General features: G+C 46.4%; 1 protein-coding gene across 2 annotated transcripts in view; it reads left to right on the forward strand.

Annotated features, from left to right (window-relative positions):
- The first annotated feature begins 1,504 nt into the window (after positions 1–1,504).
- SLCO5A1 (solute carrier organic anion transporter family member 5A1) overlaps positions 1,505–20,120 on the forward strand; it is a 130,987-nt gene continuing 112,371 nt past the window's right edge. For both annotated transcript variants that reach the window (XM_001493408.5, XM_003365585.5), the window contains exons 1-2: positions 1,505–1,728; positions 3,397–4,798. In XM_001493408.5, the coding sequence (XP_001493458.2) occupies positions 3,883–4,798 (916 nt within the window). In that variant the 5' untranslated portion in view covers positions 1,505–1,728; positions 3,397–3,882. The remainder of the gene's footprint in view (positions 1,729–3,396; positions 4,799–20,120) is intronic.

Raw genomic sequence — 20,120 nt, forward strand, 5'->3', positions numbered from 1 at the left:
CCACACATTAGCTCTGTGCCTTTACCAAGTTACTAATCTCTCCACATTCCACTCACCGTATCTGAAAGTGGAGCCAACGCTCTCATTGGATAAGGCCAGGCAGCAATGACGTGGCTTTGGCATGGCAGTGATGGCAAGCACAGTCACCAATAATCGTAGAACAATCGCCCTCCCTCATTAGGCCGCCATGCCCTCTGTCTGAGCTCAACAGTGTCCCCCTACTTGCTACAGCTAACGGACTGTTTTCAGCAATCGTCCTGTTTGACTTCCCTGCAGCCTTTTAGGCCTCTGACCACTCCCTTTGTAAAGTTTTCTGCTCCTTTGGCTCCCGTGACCCTCACTCTCTTCTGATTCTTTGCACACTTCTTTGACCATTGCTTCTAGTCTCCCTCCTTAGCTTTTTCCCTCTCCTTTTCTTAGGTTGTGGTGTCTCTAGAGCCCTGTCCTTAGTCTTTCTCTCCTCAGTTTGCGTGATCTTCCTTATCACCCCAGGCCACCTTTGGGCTGATGACTCCTAATCCATATACCTAGTCCAAACTTCCTGTGTGACCTCTATCCAATGACTTACGGACACGTATGCCTGGATGTCCTAAAGGCATTTCAAAGTGAACGCATCTAAAACAAGAACATCTTCCCCCCAAGAGCATGTTTCCCCTCTTGTGTTTTTATGGGCCATCATCCACCCGGGCAGGTGTGAAACTTGAGAGACATCCTGTATCGGTCCATTTTCTCACCCTCCAGATTACATCAGCTTCCAAGTCTGGCCACTTCTACCTTCTCAATGTGTTTGCCATCAGCTCCTGCCTCTCCATGCCCCCTCACACTGCCTCATCACATTTTGCTCAGACACTGCCCGGCTCACTTGTCTCCACTCCAACAGTGTGGCCTCCTCTCACCCACCATTGCAGAACCAGCTTTCTGATGAGCAAGTCAGAATGTCACTGTCCTTCAGTGCTCATAGCACACAACCTATGGAGCCCTTGCTGACGTTTTCTACTCTGACACTCTTGCAGTCCGGTCCTCTGCCCCATCCCTGCAATCTCCCTGCAACTCATCTACCTGTTAATGGCAGCACCATGCCCCTGTGCTCTTGCACATGCCTTTCCTTCTGCCTGGAGGTGAAGATATAACAGGTTCACGGATATTAGATTCTCCAGTGGCACCCTGCATAGAATGTACTGCGTTGTTTTAGGCTACTTACAGGGGTGTTTCTTCCACAAGACGGCAGTTTCTTCAGTCCAAGGATCCTGTCCGACGCATCTTTAGTCCCCAGAACCTACTATGGTTCCTGAGACACTGTGGGTGCCCATGGCAAGGAATAAACGAACAGAAATAACTTTTTTAATTCAGAGCAGGCTCTCTGCTTTAGCAGCTCACTGTTTTGGAGACCTGCTCCCTCGTGGCTCCTCGCCTTCCGCCGCCGCTCAGGTGAAGGGCAGCGGGATGGCTAGCTGCCTGTGGATGGGGCTGGGCCGGGCTGGGGCCGCGCGCCTGCGCCCTCTGCCGCTCCTCTCCCGGCGCGTCTGTCCGTTAGGAGAGAAGCAGCTTGGGTGGCGGGCGAGGGGCTGTGGGGAAGAGTTCAGCCTAAGTCACAGTCTCATCCACTGATTTCTCCCGGCTGGACCGAGGCTGCCTCCCCAGGGGGCTCCCAACTACTGCTACCCCGCCACAGTCCCCACCTCCCGCCGCTCCGCTCTCAGCCAGCCGGACTGACCGACAGACTCGCGAGTGAGTAGCTGCGGCTCGTGCGCCCCGGCAGCGCCGCGAGCTGTCCCCGGCGGTCCTGTCCTCCCGCGGGCTGTGTGTATGTGTGCGCGCAGGGGGGTGTCCCTGGGATCCCACGCCGGCTCCCAGAGCTCCCTGCCGGGATCCGTGTGTCGGTGCGAGTCCGCGCTGCGGTGCAGGTGCCCGCCCAGGCAGGGGCTTGGACGCCCGGGAGCGGGAGGGAGTTTGCCGGGATTCCCCGGCTCGGCGCGCGGCAGCCGGCGGGGTTCCCCGGGAAGGCGCCTGGGCAAGGAGGCGGCGGGGAAGCCCGGGCTGGGAGCGGCCGGCAGGCCGGGAATCTGGGAGCGGGTCTGGCAGGGCAGAGCCGAGGGAGACGCCGGCGCGGCCGCCCCTGGCCGCCCAGCCCCTCCGCCTTTCTCCCTTACCCTTCCTCCTTTCTCCTTTACCCTTCCTCCTTTCTTTTCTCAGCAGCATCACAAAAGCGCGCCGCAGAATGAAACCCAATGCGGTGAAGTCTTGTTCTCCTCTCCCACCTGGTGCACATCCCACGAGGCCAGAGGCAGCGAGCGGGAGTTCCCGAGATTAGGGGCCCGGGCTTACCCTGGGGACACACCTGTTTCCGGCTTTTGCCGAATTCCAGCTGGGTGCGGGGTCGCGCGAGGGGTTTCGAGACAGACACGCCGGGGTGTGTGTGTGTGTGTGTGTGTTTCGAGACAGACACGCCGGGGTGTGTGTGTGTGTGTGTGTGTGTGTGTGTGTGTGTGCGCGCGCACGCGCGCACGCACCCCGGGCCCACGTTCGGGAGTGCGCTGGGTGTAAACAGAGCGCCTCCCTGCCCGCCGCCGGTGCCCAGCGGGCTCCGCGGGCTCCTGGGCGCTCGGCGACGGCGTGCCGGCATGTCTTTGTTTGTTGTGGCTTCCCCACCCCTCCGCAAAGGAAACTGATTTTCGGTTTCGCGTGACACTGCCCGCTGGGACTTAGTGTGGGCCGCAGCCTCAACCGCCCCCGGTATTCGTAATTGAATAGCTCTTTCGGGCTGGGGAGTTATTTTTAGCGTTGGGAATAAAGAGGCAAGCACGTTGACCTTTTTACGGCTGTCTTGGGCTTTGAATACGTGTCTTTCATGCAGCAGACGGATTCACATCCGATCGCGCACACGTGCCTGCGCACAAGTGTGTACACACATTTCTACACACATAGCTTTCTCCGTTCCTTTTTTCTTTTTTTTAAAATTGGGGCTGGGAATGCATTGTCTTCGTAAAAAAAAAAAAACTTTCCTTTGTTCTTTTGGGCATTTTCTATTTTGAGTCATGGAGTAGGAGTCCCAAAAGGTTGCAATTAGTTCCCTCGAATCAAAGACCCCGCTCCTGACTCAGGGCTGCCAGGTTGATAATTATTAACATATAAAAGCAGATGCTCTATTAAAGGCAAAAGGGGCGGGGCGGGGGCAGGTCCGCGACAGACAATGGGGGAAGGTCTCCGCCGACCGCCTGCTGCTTATTGTTCCCGCACTATAGGCTGCAGCCCGCAGCCGCCGCCTCCTCCGGGGCTTCCCTCCTCGCTCGTCCCTCGGTCCCACTTGGGACCGTCCAAGTCACCCAGCGCGGGACGCCGGGACGCCAGCCCCAGCCGCAGACGCTCTTCGCTGACTGCTCTCTCTCTGCTTTGCAGGTTGGCAGCTTTGCGCCCCAGGGTGTCGCGAGCCGAGGGGGCGAGGACAGGGCGCCTCTGGCCCAGCCAGCCGGGCGGGATGCGGCGCGGACAGCAGCGCTAAGCGCCCCCACGCTGGGCACGGGGCGTACTCGCTCCGGGCGGCGGGCCGAGCGGCGGCGGCGGAGGGGATGCGCCCTGGACGCGCAGGGCTCTTGCCGCGAGCTACCGCCCCGAGGAGGACGCCGAGCAGGGCTCATCGCAGGACCGCGCGGACCCCTGTCCCCCGGGGCACGCGGCTGCGGAGCCTCGGGGCCGCGTCTGAGGTCAGGATGCCCTGGGCGCCTCGCTGCTGGTGAGGATGCCCTGCTGCGCGGTTCTACCTCCCCAGCCCCGGTCCCTGGTGGGCAAGACTGCGTGGGCCCAACTTCGGCCCCTCGTGCCGGTGGATGAAAAGCGCCAGAGTGCTTGAGTGCGATCAGTGATCGAATCTGAATTCTAAGAGCCATGGACGAAGGCACGGGGCTGCAGCCCCAAGCGGGAGAGCAGCTGCAAGCACCGGCCACAGTAGGAGCTTTCCAAGAGAAGTGCGAACCAGAGACCTTCAGGTCCAAGAGTTTACCCGTCCTGAATAGCACCTCCTGCCGGCCAGATCTAAGTCCCGCGAGTGTAGACGCCAAGCCAGCCGTGGGCTGTACAGATTCTTTGTGCCATCAGGAGTTGAAGCAAGGCCCGAGCCGGTTGGTCCCCAGCCCCTCTGCCCCGTGCACTTCGGCAGAGATGGCAGGGCTCGTGGACTGTAACCACAGGGTGGACGTCATCAAAACCGTGTCGGTGTCCTCCGCTTTGGCCACGCTCCAGGGGAGAAGGTGCCTCTACGTGGTCCTCACCGATTCCCGTTGCTTCCTGGTTTGCATGTGCTTTCTGACCTTCATCCAGGCGTTGATGGTCTCCGGGTACCTGAGCAGTGTCATTACCACCATCGAAAGGCGCTACAGCCTGAAGAGTTCCGAGTCGGGGCTGCTGGTCAGCTGCTTTGACATCGGGAGCCTGGTGGTGGTGGTGTTCGTCAGCTACTTTGGCGGCCGGGGTCGGCGGCCCCTGTGGCTGGCCGTGGGTGGCCTTTTCATCGCCGTCGGGGCTGCCCTCTTCGCTTTACCTCACTTCATCTCGCCTCCCTACCAGATCCAAGAGCTGAACGCCTCGGCCTCCAACGATGGCCTGTGCCAGAGCGGCAACTCCACGGCCGCGTTGGAGCCTGCTGCCTGCCTGACGGACTCGGGAGGAAACAACCACTGGGTCTATGTGGCTTTATTCATTTGCGCGCAGATTCTCATCGGAATGGGCTCCACACCTATTTATACCCTGGGACCAACCTACTTAGACGACAATGTCAAGAAAGAAAATGCATCCTTGTACCTAGGTAAGACTTTCAGCTTCTCTCAGATAAGCTTGGTCTGGAACCAAAAGGAAACACTTTTTTTCACATTTTCTGGAGAGATACACATGTATACATATATCCTGGAGATACTGTGTATATATATATATGTATGCTATACGTATTTAGCATTATATATAACATATTACATATGTATTTTTTTAAGCATTAAGCTTCAGTTTGTTTTCTGTTTTTATGTTTTAGCCTTAGTCTGCTGTATTTTTGGTTTGGGAGAGAGTCACATAGTTGCTAGCTCTTTGAAATAATTTTCAGACTCACTTTACGTTTGTCTTTGCCCAAATAATACAAACTTTTACCTATGGGTGGTGCTTCTCTCTCTTGCTGCCTACCTTTGGAAAAAGCTCTAATTTGTCCAGTTAATCTTCTAATAGCTGTCCGTCTAGAAAGGTTCAGAAAGGAAGCGAAGGATGGGTGAGTGGAGTGAAGTTTGGGTTATTTACTGCTTACATCTCTTGCGGCTTCGCCGTCCTGTCCCCAACAGCAGGACTAATGGAGCACCGAGACTACAGAAAACAGGCGTTATTGCCCCCATACCTGTATTTCTTACATATCACCTGCATCACTATTGAAAAAAAAGCGAGTGATGTCAAATGACTAGATTATCTTTACGCAGAAGCAACATCACAAGTTGTAAAGTTTATCCAAAGCTATTTTTATTGCTGGTTGAAGATCATCAGTTACGTGGACTTGGGAGCAGAATCCATTACTATTTTCTGAAAAGCAGTGGCTCTCAGATTTGGTGAGTTGACTTGCGTGAATCAGCTCCCAAGAACTGGGGGTGCTTGTGTTAAGTGCAGGGTGCCCATGTGATGCCAGGCGGCCGTTGAAGGTGGTAGGCAAATGTAGTTCCTTGAAATCTGTGTGGTTGTCAGCACCTCCCCGTACCAGCGGGCCCTTCAAAAAGGAACTTCCAAGGGATGGATTTGAACTCCTGAAAAGGATGAATAGCAGTCATGCTGGATGCGATCTTTGTGTTTCTATGTTCCTTTACTGGAGTCCAAGTAAAAGATAAAGAATTTTACTTTATAAAAAAATTAAAATGGCAAATAAGCAAATACTAGCTACATTTAACAATTTATTAGCCAGGTGCTGATAGGACCCTTTTTTTTTCTTCTGCTTTATCTTCCCAAACCCCCCTGGTACATAGTCGTATATCTTAGTTGCAGGTCCTTCTAGTGTGGGATGTGGGACGCCACCTCAACGTGGCCTGACGAGCTGTGCCATGTCCGCGCCCAGGATCCGAACCCTGGGCCGTCACAGCGGAGGGCGGGAACTTAACCACTCAGCCACAGAGCCAGCCCCTGGTAGGATCCTTGATGTAGAAATATTAAGGTTACAAAGTCAGAGAAAATGATACCCAATTAAGAGGTCTGTCCTTTTTCCTCAGTATGCCTACTGTCCCCAGAATCTGTCATACAGGGCGTCTGAGGCATTTATAGTCCCCAGTAACTGGCCCAGATGCATTAGGACAAAGTTTGATAACTTATTTTTATTATTAAATACCAGAGAAAGAAATTTCCATTCAGGACAGAGAGGAGTATCTTGCTTGTTACTTTGCCTCCATGTTTTCTGACATTTATTATGACAAATTTTCAAACAAACGGAGAAGTTGAAACTATAGTCCAATGATCATCGGTATATCCACTGCTTAGACTCAATAGTCGTTCATTTTGTCACTTGTTTTATCAACCTCTGTGTGTGTGTATGGATGGATGGATGGAAATACATTTTTGGGGTGGGAGGCTGAGCCCTTTGAAAATAATTGCAGGGACCACTAAACTTCATTCCACATGTATCTTGTAGAAATAAGGACCTTTTTTTTACATAACTGCAGGAGCTTTAACATACTAAGAAAGTTAATAATTATTCCCTAGTATCATCAAATATCCAGTCCATATTCAAATTTTCTCAGTTGTCCCCTCACAGTCTTTTATAACTATATATTTTTCAAACCAGGAGCCAGTCCAGATTCACTCATGCATTGCGTTTGGCTGTTAGCCTTTTTAGTATATTTATAACCTAGAATTGTGCCTTAATTTTTTTCTTTTTCCATCACATAGACCTTTTGAAGGGACAAGTCTAGTGAATTTGTAGATGCTCCACATTCCAGATTTATCAGATTATTTCCTCGTGGTGTCACCTACCTTGTTCCTCCATTCCCCGTATTTCTTGTATACTGGAAATTCAGTCTAAAGATTTGATTAGATTCAGGTGAAACATTTTTGGCCAGACTACTTCATAGCTGGTGCCATATGTTTTATATTACACGCATGTGGCCATTCATTAATGATGTTAAGTTTAATAGCTTGGTTGAGTGAGTGATTGCCAGGTGTTTCCACTGTAAACGTACAGTCCTCCCTTTGAAAATAGTGAGAAATCTTTAGAGTGATACCTTGGCTCGTAAATATCTCAGTTGTTTTCTATGTTCCTTCTCATCTTTGCCTCCATTTACTTTGAAAACTTGGCTCTCTCTTCCATCCCACTTCTGGGTACCATCGGCACAAATTTGCCTCATCAGAAATACAGGGAGAGCCCTCTGCAAAGGGAATGTCCACTAGTAAGAGCCCTGAGATTTAACTTTTTCTGCTAGTGGTTGCCCACCAAGAAGGAAAACAGCAGGTGTATAGTAAGTGCATATTCTGTGCTAGGCACTGTGCTACTTTCGGGAAGACCAAAAATGAAACTTAGTCTCAGTACCTGAGGAGCTTTCGGTGTAGTGATGAAATATTACCAATTCAGGATAGGGGTGCCAAATGACACCTGCAAGGGAAGAAAAGTTATACAAGTGGTATTTGCTTTTTCTCCCTTCTCCTCTTCTTCTTTTAGATATTGACTAATAACTTTTTTTGGAAAAAATTTTGATGAATGCCTCAGGACACATTCTTTGCGAAACTCATGAGAATTCTGCTTCACTTCATGTTAAATGGGTCTTGTAAAGGCTACAGTGGCTTGAGTACCAGGAATCTTACATGTATTATTTTACTTAATGTTCTCCATGACCTTATGAGATGGGAATTGTTTTCCCTGATTCGTGGATGAGGAAACTGAGTCTCAGAGAGTTTAAGTGACTTGCTTAAGGGCTTCAACCCCACGCCTGTCTGACCACAGAGCCCTTGAGCTTCCCTCCACACTGCATGTTCTTTGGCACGAGGCTCTGAGAGCAAACCAAAACCAAAGGATTTGCCTTTTGGCGCAGAATTCTGAGAATGGCGCAGAAGCATGCAGAAGTGGCCTCAAGTCATCAAAACATGATCAAAACAAGATCATTCTCTAAACCTTTTACAGAAGGTTTTATAGGTTACCTTTGTACAAATTCGAATCAGAGAGACGACTATATTCTTAGAACATAATCGGTGTTAACCTATTACAATATAAGGTTTTTCCTTAATAAATAACTGGTTAAATATCATTGTTATTTTTCACAGAACTGCTCCTCTATATTTCCTTTTTCACTATCCATCCGTTTCTTAACCTCTTTGTCGGTCTTTCTGACTTCTCATTACAACCACAGGAGAAAAGAAAGTAAGTAGTAATTTAGTAATTGCAGGCAGGAACAAATATCTCAATTAATGTTAAAACCATTGAAATGACATGTAAATTATATCTTAATGTTTTGAAAGTTCCGCGTTAACACTCTGGCAGTTTTACCTATAAAAGAGATGTGGCCATAGATGAGATACAGCAGCCTTTATACCCACTAAATGCCCCACCTCCTTCTGCAAGGAGAGAGGTTTAGTGTGGACCTGGAGCATAGAGAAAGCTTTGTCGGTGTTAAGAAGTAAGATCATGACTTGTTACTGTATCTCAAGGAGAGAGAGAAAATGTGACCGTTTAGGGGCAAGAAATTCATGACCCAACAGGAAAATGAGAAAGAACGGCTAACCAGTTGGGAAAAGGAAAAAGAGGATGCATTTCTAGATTGGAAAGCCACAGCTCTGATTGAGTGATGTTCAGGATGAGGAATGATTGGCATGGCGGACCACTGGCCAAGCAGAGTGGCGGCGGCCTTTCCACGTCCCTGGTGTGTCAGCCCTGCCTTCGCACCCCAGAGAAGGTCAGGATCGGCACAGCGCCTTAGAGAGAGCACCGGAGGAGGACGTGGCGGTCTGTAGCTAGTCTGGCTCTCTCAGGACTGGTCCTGAGACTTCAGACACATCCCTTGACTCTCCCAGCCTCTGTTTCTACATGGGATCATCACATCTGTTTCCTTCACTGTCATATTTTGTGCACCAAATGGAATTGTGTGTGTGCAAATGTTCTGCCAACTGTAAGAGGCATCACTTTGCTCTGTTAAAGCAGAATTCAAACTCATCCTAGAGGGTGGGCAGAGCAGGGAGTGAGACATATTTTGCTCTTTCTGAGCATGAAAACCACTAAATGTATCTTTTTATAATTGGAAAAAAGGAAGGAAATATTGCATAGGATATTGAGACATTGTATAGGAAATCACTCCTGAGAAACATCGGACAGGAAAATCTTGGTCCATGTTTCAGCAATGTTGGATTGTGATTCATTGAATTTTCTGAGAACCCAAGGTATTATGACTAGAACTTTCTGCATGTCAACCTTTGATGATTGTCTTTCTTTAATGTATGAGCATTTATGTACTGTATATTTGCACATAGTGTAACGTAACAAAAGCTCTTTTGAAGTTTGAGGGCCTGTGGTGTCCTAGTTTCACCACTCTGGGTCTTCATTTACCCACATAGACTGTGGCCGTGAACAAGACTTGGTGAACAAGAACGGGTCCCAGGACATACTCAGAAATAACTGTTGTTGTTTTAAAATAAATTTCTAGTGGCTTTTTTTTTTTGACATTTACTCAGTCTTTTAAAAGTAAAGTGAGCTTAAAATTAGTTGAGTTCTATTTCATCAGGATTTTATAGTAATGTAAAATTATATATACACATATATGATTATATGTATATTTTTGGGTATGTGCTCTTTCTGAGAATGAAAACCCTTAAACATATCTTTTTTATAATGAGAAAAAAGAAAAGAAGTCACTTCTTAGAAATGAATAAAAAATCTTGATTGGTTTTTAGCAATGTTATATAGAGCTATCTATATCTGTAAGATCTTATTTGTAGTAATAAAGACAATGAAAGATACGTATGTGTATCTTTCGGGTCAGTGTTCTCTAGAATCCTATAACCATGTGTATCCGTGGCTTTGACAAGTGAGGGGTCTCCTTATCATCGAGCAACAGGCCGCCTGGGGTAGGTGGTCTAGGGCTGGTCCAGCCTTCAGTGGTGCCGGGTTCCTCTCTCTTCCTGTCCGGCTCTTCCTAGCAATGGCTGCTGCTCCTCAGGCATTGCACGTTCCTCAGAGCAGGAGCACGTGGAGGAGGCAGTGGCCACCTACTCTTGAAGACGTCCCATTGGCCAGAATGGAGTCTGCTGGCCTCCTCTAATTAACCTAATCTTGGGAAGGCAAGTTTTGGATTTGCCAGTTTGTATGGGAGAGGAAGGCAAGATGAGGGTGGAGTGAGTACTGAGTGGCCTCTGGTCGTATCGGCCACACTGGTCATGTTTTCTCTTTTGCCTCGGTAGCCAGAACATTCAGGCTTTTTTTTGGATCTGTTTTAATAACCTATCCTAAGGGGCTTGCAGCATTAGTTTTCCTGATCTTTTTCTTGGGACTTTGAAAGGGCCCAATAAATAGCACCCTTTCCTTTCATTTGAGTTCTGAGTTAATTGAGAAATATGTCAAAGGAGGAAACACATGGGGGCCAAAATATCACTTTTTTTTTTTTTTTTTTTTTTTTTGCTGGGGAAGATTTGCCCTGAGCTGACATCTGTTGCCAGTCTTCCTCTTTGTATTGTTTCTTTTCTCCCCCAAGCCCCAGGACATAGTTGTATATTCTAGTTGTAAGTCCCACTTTTTAAAACTGATCGAAGTGAGGTTGAAGAAGGTAGCTCACATCTTTGTGCGAATGGACTTGCTAATAATCTCAGCATTAAATAGATGTAGCCATCCAGCCACAGGCAATGCTGGACCTCAACAGTAAGGCAGCCCTGGGTCTCGCCATGTGGGCCAGGGCCAGCTGGGGGGTGCATAGGTAAGACTTACGCGTAGAAGGAGCAGGGCAGAATTTTCACTCCCTGTGTGCATACTCACACCCAAGAGGCAAAAAGGAGGCGTTGAGCATCCCAGTTTATTTTCAAATTCATCAATCACATTGATCCCCTTCTCCTTTCCTAGGGAGGAACAGCGTTGGGGGCCTGGGAGGAGCCAAGAGACTAAAGAGCATGGGAACACACATTCCCCCCTAAGACTTTTTAACTGGTTTTTTATTCCACTTTAATTTCGCTCGTCTTGCTTACAATGTGTTCATCTTTGTAAGCCACATAAAATCCTTTTGGGAAGTAGGCTCTGCACAAATCATGAATAAATAAAAAAAATCTCCACTGCAAACTAATACAAGAGAGAACGGCGATAGAGGGATTTGAGGAAATGATCCAGGACACATGCAGAAATACCTGGAATGGATGCAGTGCAGAGAGCGAGAGCAACTCGGCATCTGTGGCCTGTGGCAGCCCCTTGTTAGGATGTTAGTGACTTCCCCATATACCTGGGACAGTTCATCTGTGTCAGAACAGGTACGTCTTTTGTAGCCTTAGCAATTACTGAATTTATGTCAGCTGCCTGGTGGTCCCTTTGGCCTCAAAGACCAACTAGTCAGTCGAAGATGCTGAGAAACAAACAAACCAGCTTCTAACTGAAGAGCAGAAGGGTTTACTGCCTCACTGTGGAAAGGACAGTTGGGTGCACGTTGATTTATTCAGACCCCCTGCAAATAACAGAGAATGATCTTTTCAGTAGTATTTATGGTGCAGTTTTCAAGCATGATTTTATCGATGTTTTCCCTCCCATTGCTAAGAATTCTGTTATCTCTGTGCTCTGAAACAGTCCTTCTTAAACTAAGGTGAGTGTGAATCACCGGGGTATCTTTTCAAAACGCAGATTCTGCTTCTGTAAGTCTGAGCTTGGGCCTGAGAGTCTGTCTTTCTACTATGCTCCCAGGTGAGGCCAGTGCTGCTGGGCCGAGGACCACGTGGAGAGCAGGAAGGTCTATAGACCACAGATCTTTGGCTCTTTGGCTCTTTCACACGTCTCCCTCTGTGGGGCCAGGGCTGGAGCCACTGTTGGCAAAACCAGCTGCTGACTGAAGTTGTAGTTCATGAGGAACCCCCCCACTATCTCTTATTGCACTTGTGAAAGCAAGACGTCAACTTTGGGGGTTGCATAAGCTGTGGCTACTTTTTTGAATCCCACAGTTGCGTGACATGATGGCTGCTGAGCTCAGTGAGAGAAGGTGGCCTCAGACACACGGTGTTCATTTTGATATTAAACAAAGGAAGCGCTCCTTCCTTTATTCCTCTCTCCGACCTGAAGGCACTGTGCTGACGAGTTTCTCTCTGTCGGTGGAACTCGGCGTGTCAGAGGCAAGTCTGTGAGCTGTGCAGCCCCATGAACTCACCCTCTAAGGCTCGCTGCTGGGAGAAAAGCAAAGAAACCCAAGCACTTGACTCTGCTTTTCTTGCCCATCGATCTAGAAATTTTTCAGTGAATTGGGAGTTTGGTGACAGACAAATGTAAGATCTGGGTATGTTGGAAATGGTTTTAGAGAATGAGGATCAGAAGTTGATGCTTTGCAAAGGGTGATCAGACAGAAAAGGGGGTGAGCTGGACTGGGTGGCTGAGCCTCTCTCCAAGCAGTGACAGTCAAGCCAAGATGTGTCCTAGAGATCATTTCATTCAGCCCTGTTTGTAAAATGATCATTTGCCAGGTGAGGAGACCCAGACTCCAAGAGATCAAAGGCTTTGTGTCATGGAAAACAGTATGGGAGTTCCTCAAAAAATGAAAATTAGAATTATCATATGATCTAGCAATCCTACTTATGGGTATTTATCCAAAGAATTGAAAGCAGGATCTTAAAGAGATACTTGCGCACCCATGTTCCTAGCAGCATTATTCACAATAGCTGAAAAGTGGAAGCAACCTTAGTGCCCATTGACGGATGAATGGATGAACAAAATGTGCTATCTACGTATATGTAATAGGATATTATTCAGCCTTAAAAAGAAAGGAAATTCTGACACTTTCATCTACGACATGGATGAACCTTGAAGACATTGTGTGAAAACAGTCACAAAAAGACGAATCCTGTATGGCTGCCCTTACATGAGGTATCTAAAATAGTAAAATTCATAGAAACAGAGAGGTTTTTTTCTTCAGGTGTGTGGGGATTTCAAGGCATTCTTTTTGGGCATAATTTTAAAAAGAAGGAATAGGGATTTTGGTAAAGAAAAATGGAGTCCAAGTGGGTTTTAGAGTAGGCATTTTAGGAACGAAGTCTTCAGAGAGAAATAAAGGCGAAGAATGATTCCTGGGCACTTGGATTATTCTATTGCGTCTTTTTGGAGAAAGAGACTGGAACGTTGGAAAGTGGACACTGTGGGTCCGCGTCGATGGGTTCTGCTGTGTCGGCTGCTCCAGTAGGAGCTCGTGCTTTCGCCTAGTGTTTCCATCTCCCGGTTCTAGAGAAAGAGATGAGGATCCCACAGCTGCCTGTTCTGGAGGAGTGATGAGGATCCTCCTCCTCCAGCAGTCAGGTGTGCCTGTTCGGAACCTCCGTCCCCTGTGGAAAACTGCATAGGTTACAGGTCATTCTGGGACGGTGGTTCCCAACCAGGGGTGACGCCCCGCTACCTACCAGCAGACACAGTTGATAATGTCTACAGTCACTTTTGATCGTCACAACTTGGAGGGGGCCTACCGGAATTCAATAATTTGGCTAGTGTTGCTGCTAAACATCCTACACTGCACAGGACGGACCACACAACAAGGAATTATCCTACAAAGAATTGTCAACAGTGATGCTCTAAACTTTTTTCATGTTAAGCTTTCAAGTTACTGTGTATGTTGGAACTGAAAGTAGAAATCTCTAGATCATTGAATCGGAAAGCATTGACCATATGGATGGAGGAGACCCAGGAAAAAGTGTCTTTGTAAATACGAAGGCCTTCTAGCAAGTCAGGGGTGGGAGATAGAAATTAGCTATGCATTACTCAGTGCTATATCCTCGCTTGGTACATAGTATATATAGTGTCTATACTGTATGTGTTATTAGTAGATTATAGGAGATACTATAGTGTGCTATAGTAGACTATTTTTAGTGGGTTTAAAAATATGAAGGATTTCATGGTTTTTATTGTGATTTCAGTTCCCATCAGCTTTGTTTTAGTGGTGGTGGCTTTAGTAAAAGAAAACATCAAGACAAAGAATTCTGGAAAACTATAAAGTGATTACTCGGCATTCTAAAGCAGAGCTCACCAACCAAATAATTAGACCTCAAGAGGAAATGTAGGATAGATTTAATGAGGGGTTATAAGACCTAGAATTTCTCTTAAAAAGAAACGGGGGCTTAATTAACTAAAAAAATAAAACCGAAAAAGCCCTTCCAGTATTTTTTCATATGTGGGGTCTGACATGGGCTTTTTTTTTTTTTTTTTTGAGGAAGATCAGCCCTGAGCTAACTACTGCCAATCTTTCTCTTTCTGCTGAGGAAGACTGGCCCTGAGCTAACATCCATGCCCATCTTCCTCTACTTTATATGTGGGATGCCTACCACAGCATGTTGTGGCCAAGTAGTGCCATGTCCACCTCCGGGATCTGAACCTGGGAACCCTGGGTCGCCAAAGCAGAATGTGCGCACTTAACCACTGTGCCACTGGGCCAACCCCTGACGAGGGCTATTTTTAATAGCAAAAATTTTTGAGTGTTTAATATATCAGGTGTTGTGCTAAATGCTTTATAATCTTATTTTATCCTCAGAACAACTCTGTGTAGTAGCTACTTTTTTTCTTTTTTACTGTAAAAAACACATAACATTAAATTTATCATCGACCGTTTTCAAGTGTAGAGTTTAGTAGTGTTAAGTGTATTCACATTATTGTGCAGCAGATCCCTAGAACTTTTTCATCTTACACCACTGAGACCCTATACCCATTAACACTAATTCTTCCTCTCCTCAGCCCTTGGCAACCACCTTTCTACTTTCCGTTTCTATGGTTTTGATTACTTTAGATACTTCATAAGAGTAGAATCATATAGGGTTTGTTCTTTTATGACTGGCTTATTTCATTACCATAATGTCCTTGAGGTTTATCCATGTTGTAGCATGTGACAGGATTTCCACATTTTTTAGGGCTGCATAATATTCCGTTGTATGTATATACCACATTTTCTTTATCCGTTCATCTGTTGATGGACAGTTGAGTTGCTTCCACTTCTTGGCTATGGTGAATAATGCTGCTATGAACATGGGTGTGCAAATATCTCTTTGAGAATTGTTGGATATTCTGGTAACTCTATTTTTCATTTTTTGAGGAGCCTCCAGACTGTTTTCCATGATGGCTGTCTCATTTTACATTCCCACCAACAGTGCGTGAGGGTTTCAACTTCTCTGCATCCTCACCAACACTTGTATTTTCTGTTCTTTTGATAGTGGCCGTACTGATGGATGTGAGTTAATATCTCCTTGTTTTGATTTGTATTTCTCTAATGATTAGTGATGTTGGACATCTTTTCATATTGCTTTCATCTTTTGCTTATTGGCAAGTTATATATCTTCTTTGGAGAAATGTCTATTTAAGTACTTTGCAATTTTTTTTTTTTCCTGAGGAAGATTTGTCTTGAGTTAACATCTGTGGCAATCTTCCTCTGTGTTGCATGTGGGTTGCCACCACTGATGAGTGGTGTAGTTCTGTGCACAGGAACTGAACCCCAGCTGCCAAAGTGGAGCGCACCAAACGTAACCACTAGGCCACCGGGGCTGGCCCCCTTTGCTATTTTTAATAGGATTGTTTTGCTGTTGTTGAGTTTTAGAAGTTTCTTATAGATTCTGAATATTAACCCTTATCAGTTATATGATTTGCAATTATTTTCTCCCATTCTCTTGGTTGCCTTTCACTCTGTTGATTGTCTCCTTTGATACACAGTTTTTAAGTTTGGCATAGTCTCATTTGTCTATTTTTGATTTTGTTGCCTGTGCTTTTGGTGTCATATCCAAGACATCATTGCCAAATCCCATGTCCTAAGGCTTTTCCCCTACTTTTTCTTCTAGGAGTTTAGTAGTTTTAGGTCTTACATTTAGGTCTTTAATCCAATTTGGGTGAATTTTTGTATATGGCGTAGGGAAAGGGTCCAACCTCATTCTTTTGCATGTGGCTATCCAGTTTCCCAGCACTATTTGTTGACGAGGCTGTCCTTTCCCCATTGTGTAGTCTTGGCTCCCTTGTCAAAAATTGGCAGCTACTTTTAGTTTTCACATTTTATAGATGAGGAGATTGAGGTTCAATAACGTGCTCAAGGTCATCTGAAAAGTGGTAAAACCAGCACTCAAGGTCATCGTCCGAAGCCCGAGTTCTCTCACTGTGGGTGTGATGGAGACAGCAGAGGAGGGAAAAGTTTATAAACTTCTGGCATGACTTCGGCTGACGTTCTTAATTTCGTTGTCTATAAAGGAGACGAGGGGTTAAGGGTCATGGTTTCCTGGATGCCTGTCGCCTTTAAAGTTCTCCATTTCTGTGCCTTGTTCAGCCTGGCTTCATCTGGTCTTGTTCTGGAACATGGGACTCAGGTCTGGAGAAGGGTCGTAGCCCGTTCTGCCTTTCCTCCAGCCATCAGAAGCTAGTCTCTTGAGCGTTTCCTCCACCCCCTGGCGGCTTGAGTGATGTCACTGTGTGACAGCTGTCCCTGAGGAATCAGGCATTCCTTTTGCTCTTTTTTCAGGCAGCTGTGCGTTACCTGATGGGAAATTCAGCCTCTACTTCCCCTCCTGGGAGTTATGATCGCTTGTGAAACTGTCACCCCGCAAAAATGCTAATCCCTGTTACCTAATATAACCTTGAGAGGCAGGTGCAGCTTACTCTTGCTTAAAAGTAAAGCGGATATTCATGTAATTAATCTTTTCAGCAGGATGAAATTGCATAATTTGCAAGTGTCTGGAAATTGAGTTGTACACTTCCTGACTTTCTAGCATGTCGGAATTCTCAGCTATAATACTTTAATAATAGTAATAGTGGGTTTTGGTTTTGTGAGGTGTTTTCCTATTTTTTTTGGCTCTGAATTCTAATGAAGGACATAGAAGATTTAAGATTCCTTTTTTTTTTTTTAAAAGTAAGGAGAGGGAGAAATTTAAGTGAACCAGACTGTGTGTAGTGAATTCTAGACCTTAGACTTTCTGGCTGTAAATCTACTTCTGATCAATGTATAAAGATGAGCCAATGATCCCTCATTTGCAAAGTGTCTTTACATTTTTGGGTGAAAGATATTTGCCAGTATTTTGTCTAGAAATATGCTTATGTCCCTGCTGTGTAATTTCAGCTGTAAGGGGAACTTTTCCTCATGTGAACTGCATTTGAATAACTTTCCTTTAGGTGGAGGGCGGCAGCAACTTTTAACAAGATGCCGAAAATCTTCCTGAGATAAATCGAAAAGATTTCCTATGAGAAAGACTTAAAAAACATGTAAAATCTTAGAATAATGATTCTGAACTTTGGTTTTGCTGGTATTTACAGTGTCTCTAGTTGTTTCACGGTTGTGAAACTCTCAAAAGACGTTAGTTTTCATGTCTTTTATTAGGACTGGTGGAGGACAACATGGAAGAAAGGAAGAGCGATGGGGAGCGCTCCTCCCAAGCACTAGATTTAACTTTTCTGTGTGTACAACGTTCTCCTCTGTGGACCCGTTCTTTCCTTTTGAGTTCTAGAGCCGCTGTTGTCAAGGAGAGGCCTGGGGGACCCTCACATGGATTCTCATGGAACACTTGTTTGTTCACTTACGTCATGTCTCCTACCACTTTGGGAATGACTAATTTAGGTCTTGAACCTTCCAGGTCATCCAGTCTTGTAGAAACGGTAAACCATAGGTAGGTGGCTAATTTGTAGTTTGTCGCAAACTCAACTGTAATTACTGACACAACTTTGACCAGACCATGTAAGCTTTCAGGACCTCAGTTTCCTTTTCTGTAAAGTAATCTAGTTTGATCACACCAGAAGACTTCTACTCTAATTTATGGTGATTTTCCAAAAGCTTGACTAGGGATTGGGGCAGTGGGAGAGAGCAGTCGCTATTTATTATATATGGTATTTCTAAACTGTAAGTGGCTCTTGATCCCCAAGGAACTTACAATCTAATTTGACGATTTAGCATCATGTATTCTGGACGATTTGAGATGATTTGTGAGCAGCGTGACCTCTAACAAGTCACTCGACATCCCAGGGTTTCAGTTTTTGAATTTGTAAATTGATGGAATTGAATTAGAGAGTTTCAAAGGGTCTTCCCAGGACCATACTCTCTGATTTCTTCTGACCTACTGTTGCATGGATCCAAAGGCAGCATATGCAAGGCAGTTGAATCTTGTGGTCAAGAATGTGGCCATTGGAACCGGGCTGCCTGGGTTCGAATCCCAGCTCTGCCAGGGCCAGCGGTGTAAACTGGAACAGGTCCTGTGCCCTCTCTCTGCCCGATCCCATCTCTGTTAACACTGGGGTCATTGTGGGCTGGTTGTGAGTTAACGCACGTGATGCACGTAAAACAAGACATGGCCTGGCACATGGTTCAACACTCAAAAGAGTGGGCTGTAGTTATTTTTTAAAAATTAATCCCGTCCAGGAGGAGAGTGGTATTAGCTTTCGTAGCTGGCAGGGTACAGTTCCTCCTGTGGCTTTTCCAAACAGGTCGCATGCTTCACAAGCCATGTTCAATGTGCCTGAGTTGACGGCCCCTGCCCAGGTCACTGTGTGTTAGGCTGGCCCTGAGTCGGGTGGAATGAGGCAAGTGGGTTCCATCACATCACAGGTGCTCTCACCTGGGCAGCGCCTCTTCTGGAGACAGTCTCCCCCGACCCCCGGTGATGCGTGGACTCTGTGCTTCCTCGTGCCTGGAGTGTCTGTTATCTCCCCTACGAACTAAAGAGTGATCGTGGGGAGAAAGAAGACAAAGCTTTCGGGTTATAAATAGCTGCCGGACGAGCTGCTCTTGCTGTGGGCTTCTGATAATTATGATGGGAGCTGTTGGCTGTAATCAAGTGTAATTGCTAAGAGCGTAGCGAGGTAGCTCTCTGCACATAGACTCATGGGCTTTTTCTGTCCTATTTTTGCCTGAAAAATCGCCGATCAGTTCTCCAGCCAGCAAGTTCTTCTTGTGTCTGAGGATAACTCCAGAGCCTTTTGTGTTTCCTTGAGTGGGCCTGTGACTTTTGTGGGTCCTCTTACTGATATCTTGGCTCATGTAATTTGTTATGGATGGGGAGGTGGGGTGGATTATGTGGAGGAGCAGAGAACCAATGTGCCGGAAATACGGACATGGGCCTTCTTGCTCAGCTTCACAGAGGACACAGTCTGTGTTTGCGTGTGTGTGTGTGTGTATTAGAGTTAGGGGTGTAGGAGAAAAAAATGAAATGAGTGGAAGAAATGGCTACATTTTCAGGAGTTGCTTCATACTGTCTTCCAGAAATAGGACATTACCTTGCTACTTCTGGAGTAGGAATTTTTGCATTTCTTCTAATTCTTATTTTTCCAGGGACAAATGATGGTTTAGAGGTTATTCTCAAAGCCTCTTGCTTTTCCTTCGTCTCTCACTGCCCTGAGTTTATTGCTATTGGTGCTCCGTTCGGTTTGCACGGGCAAAGAAAGGAAGTAGAGGCTAAAATTAATTGACTTTCCTATATTTAGTTACTCTTAAAAAAGATTTTGTTTAAAAAATTGAAAGTCATGTAGGAAATAAAGTTGGGATGCATATCAATGAGCCGTGTGATCCATGCCATGGTGTCTCAAAGAATGGTCGAATCATCCGTGTTTGTTTGTGCTTGGCTTTCTTCGGTCTTTCCCGTGGGAACTGGCACAGCGTCCCGCCAGCTCCCTTCCTATCCACTTTTAAGGCTTTGGGCTCCCTGGAATAATACCTGTCAGGTGTCTCAGAAAGTCTCTGTAGGCTTCACTTCCTACTCTAAATTCAACCAGCTGGCTTTGCGCTGTGATGCTCATGGCCTGCTCCCTGCTCCCTGCTCGCTCCCTGTGGCGTCTAGTGGACTGTTTCCTTGGATCTTAATTATGACTTTTCCAGGATGCTGAGCTTTACTCTCTGTTGGCTCTTTCCTGTGACTAGGCCAGTTCCACCGTATGTAGAGCGCTTGTTCAAGCTCTCACAACCATCCCTTGGGTCTGGGGTGTGGAACTCTCTTGTCTCGGCGTGGCATTCTGACATTTAAGCCAC

Source organism: Equus caballus, chromosome 9 (assembly GCF_041296265.1).
Source record: "Equus caballus isolate H_3958 breed thoroughbred chromosome 9, TB-T2T, whole genome shotgun sequence".
NCBI classification, from domain to species: domain Eukaryota; kingdom Metazoa; phylum Chordata; class Mammalia; order Perissodactyla; family Equidae; genus Equus; species Equus caballus.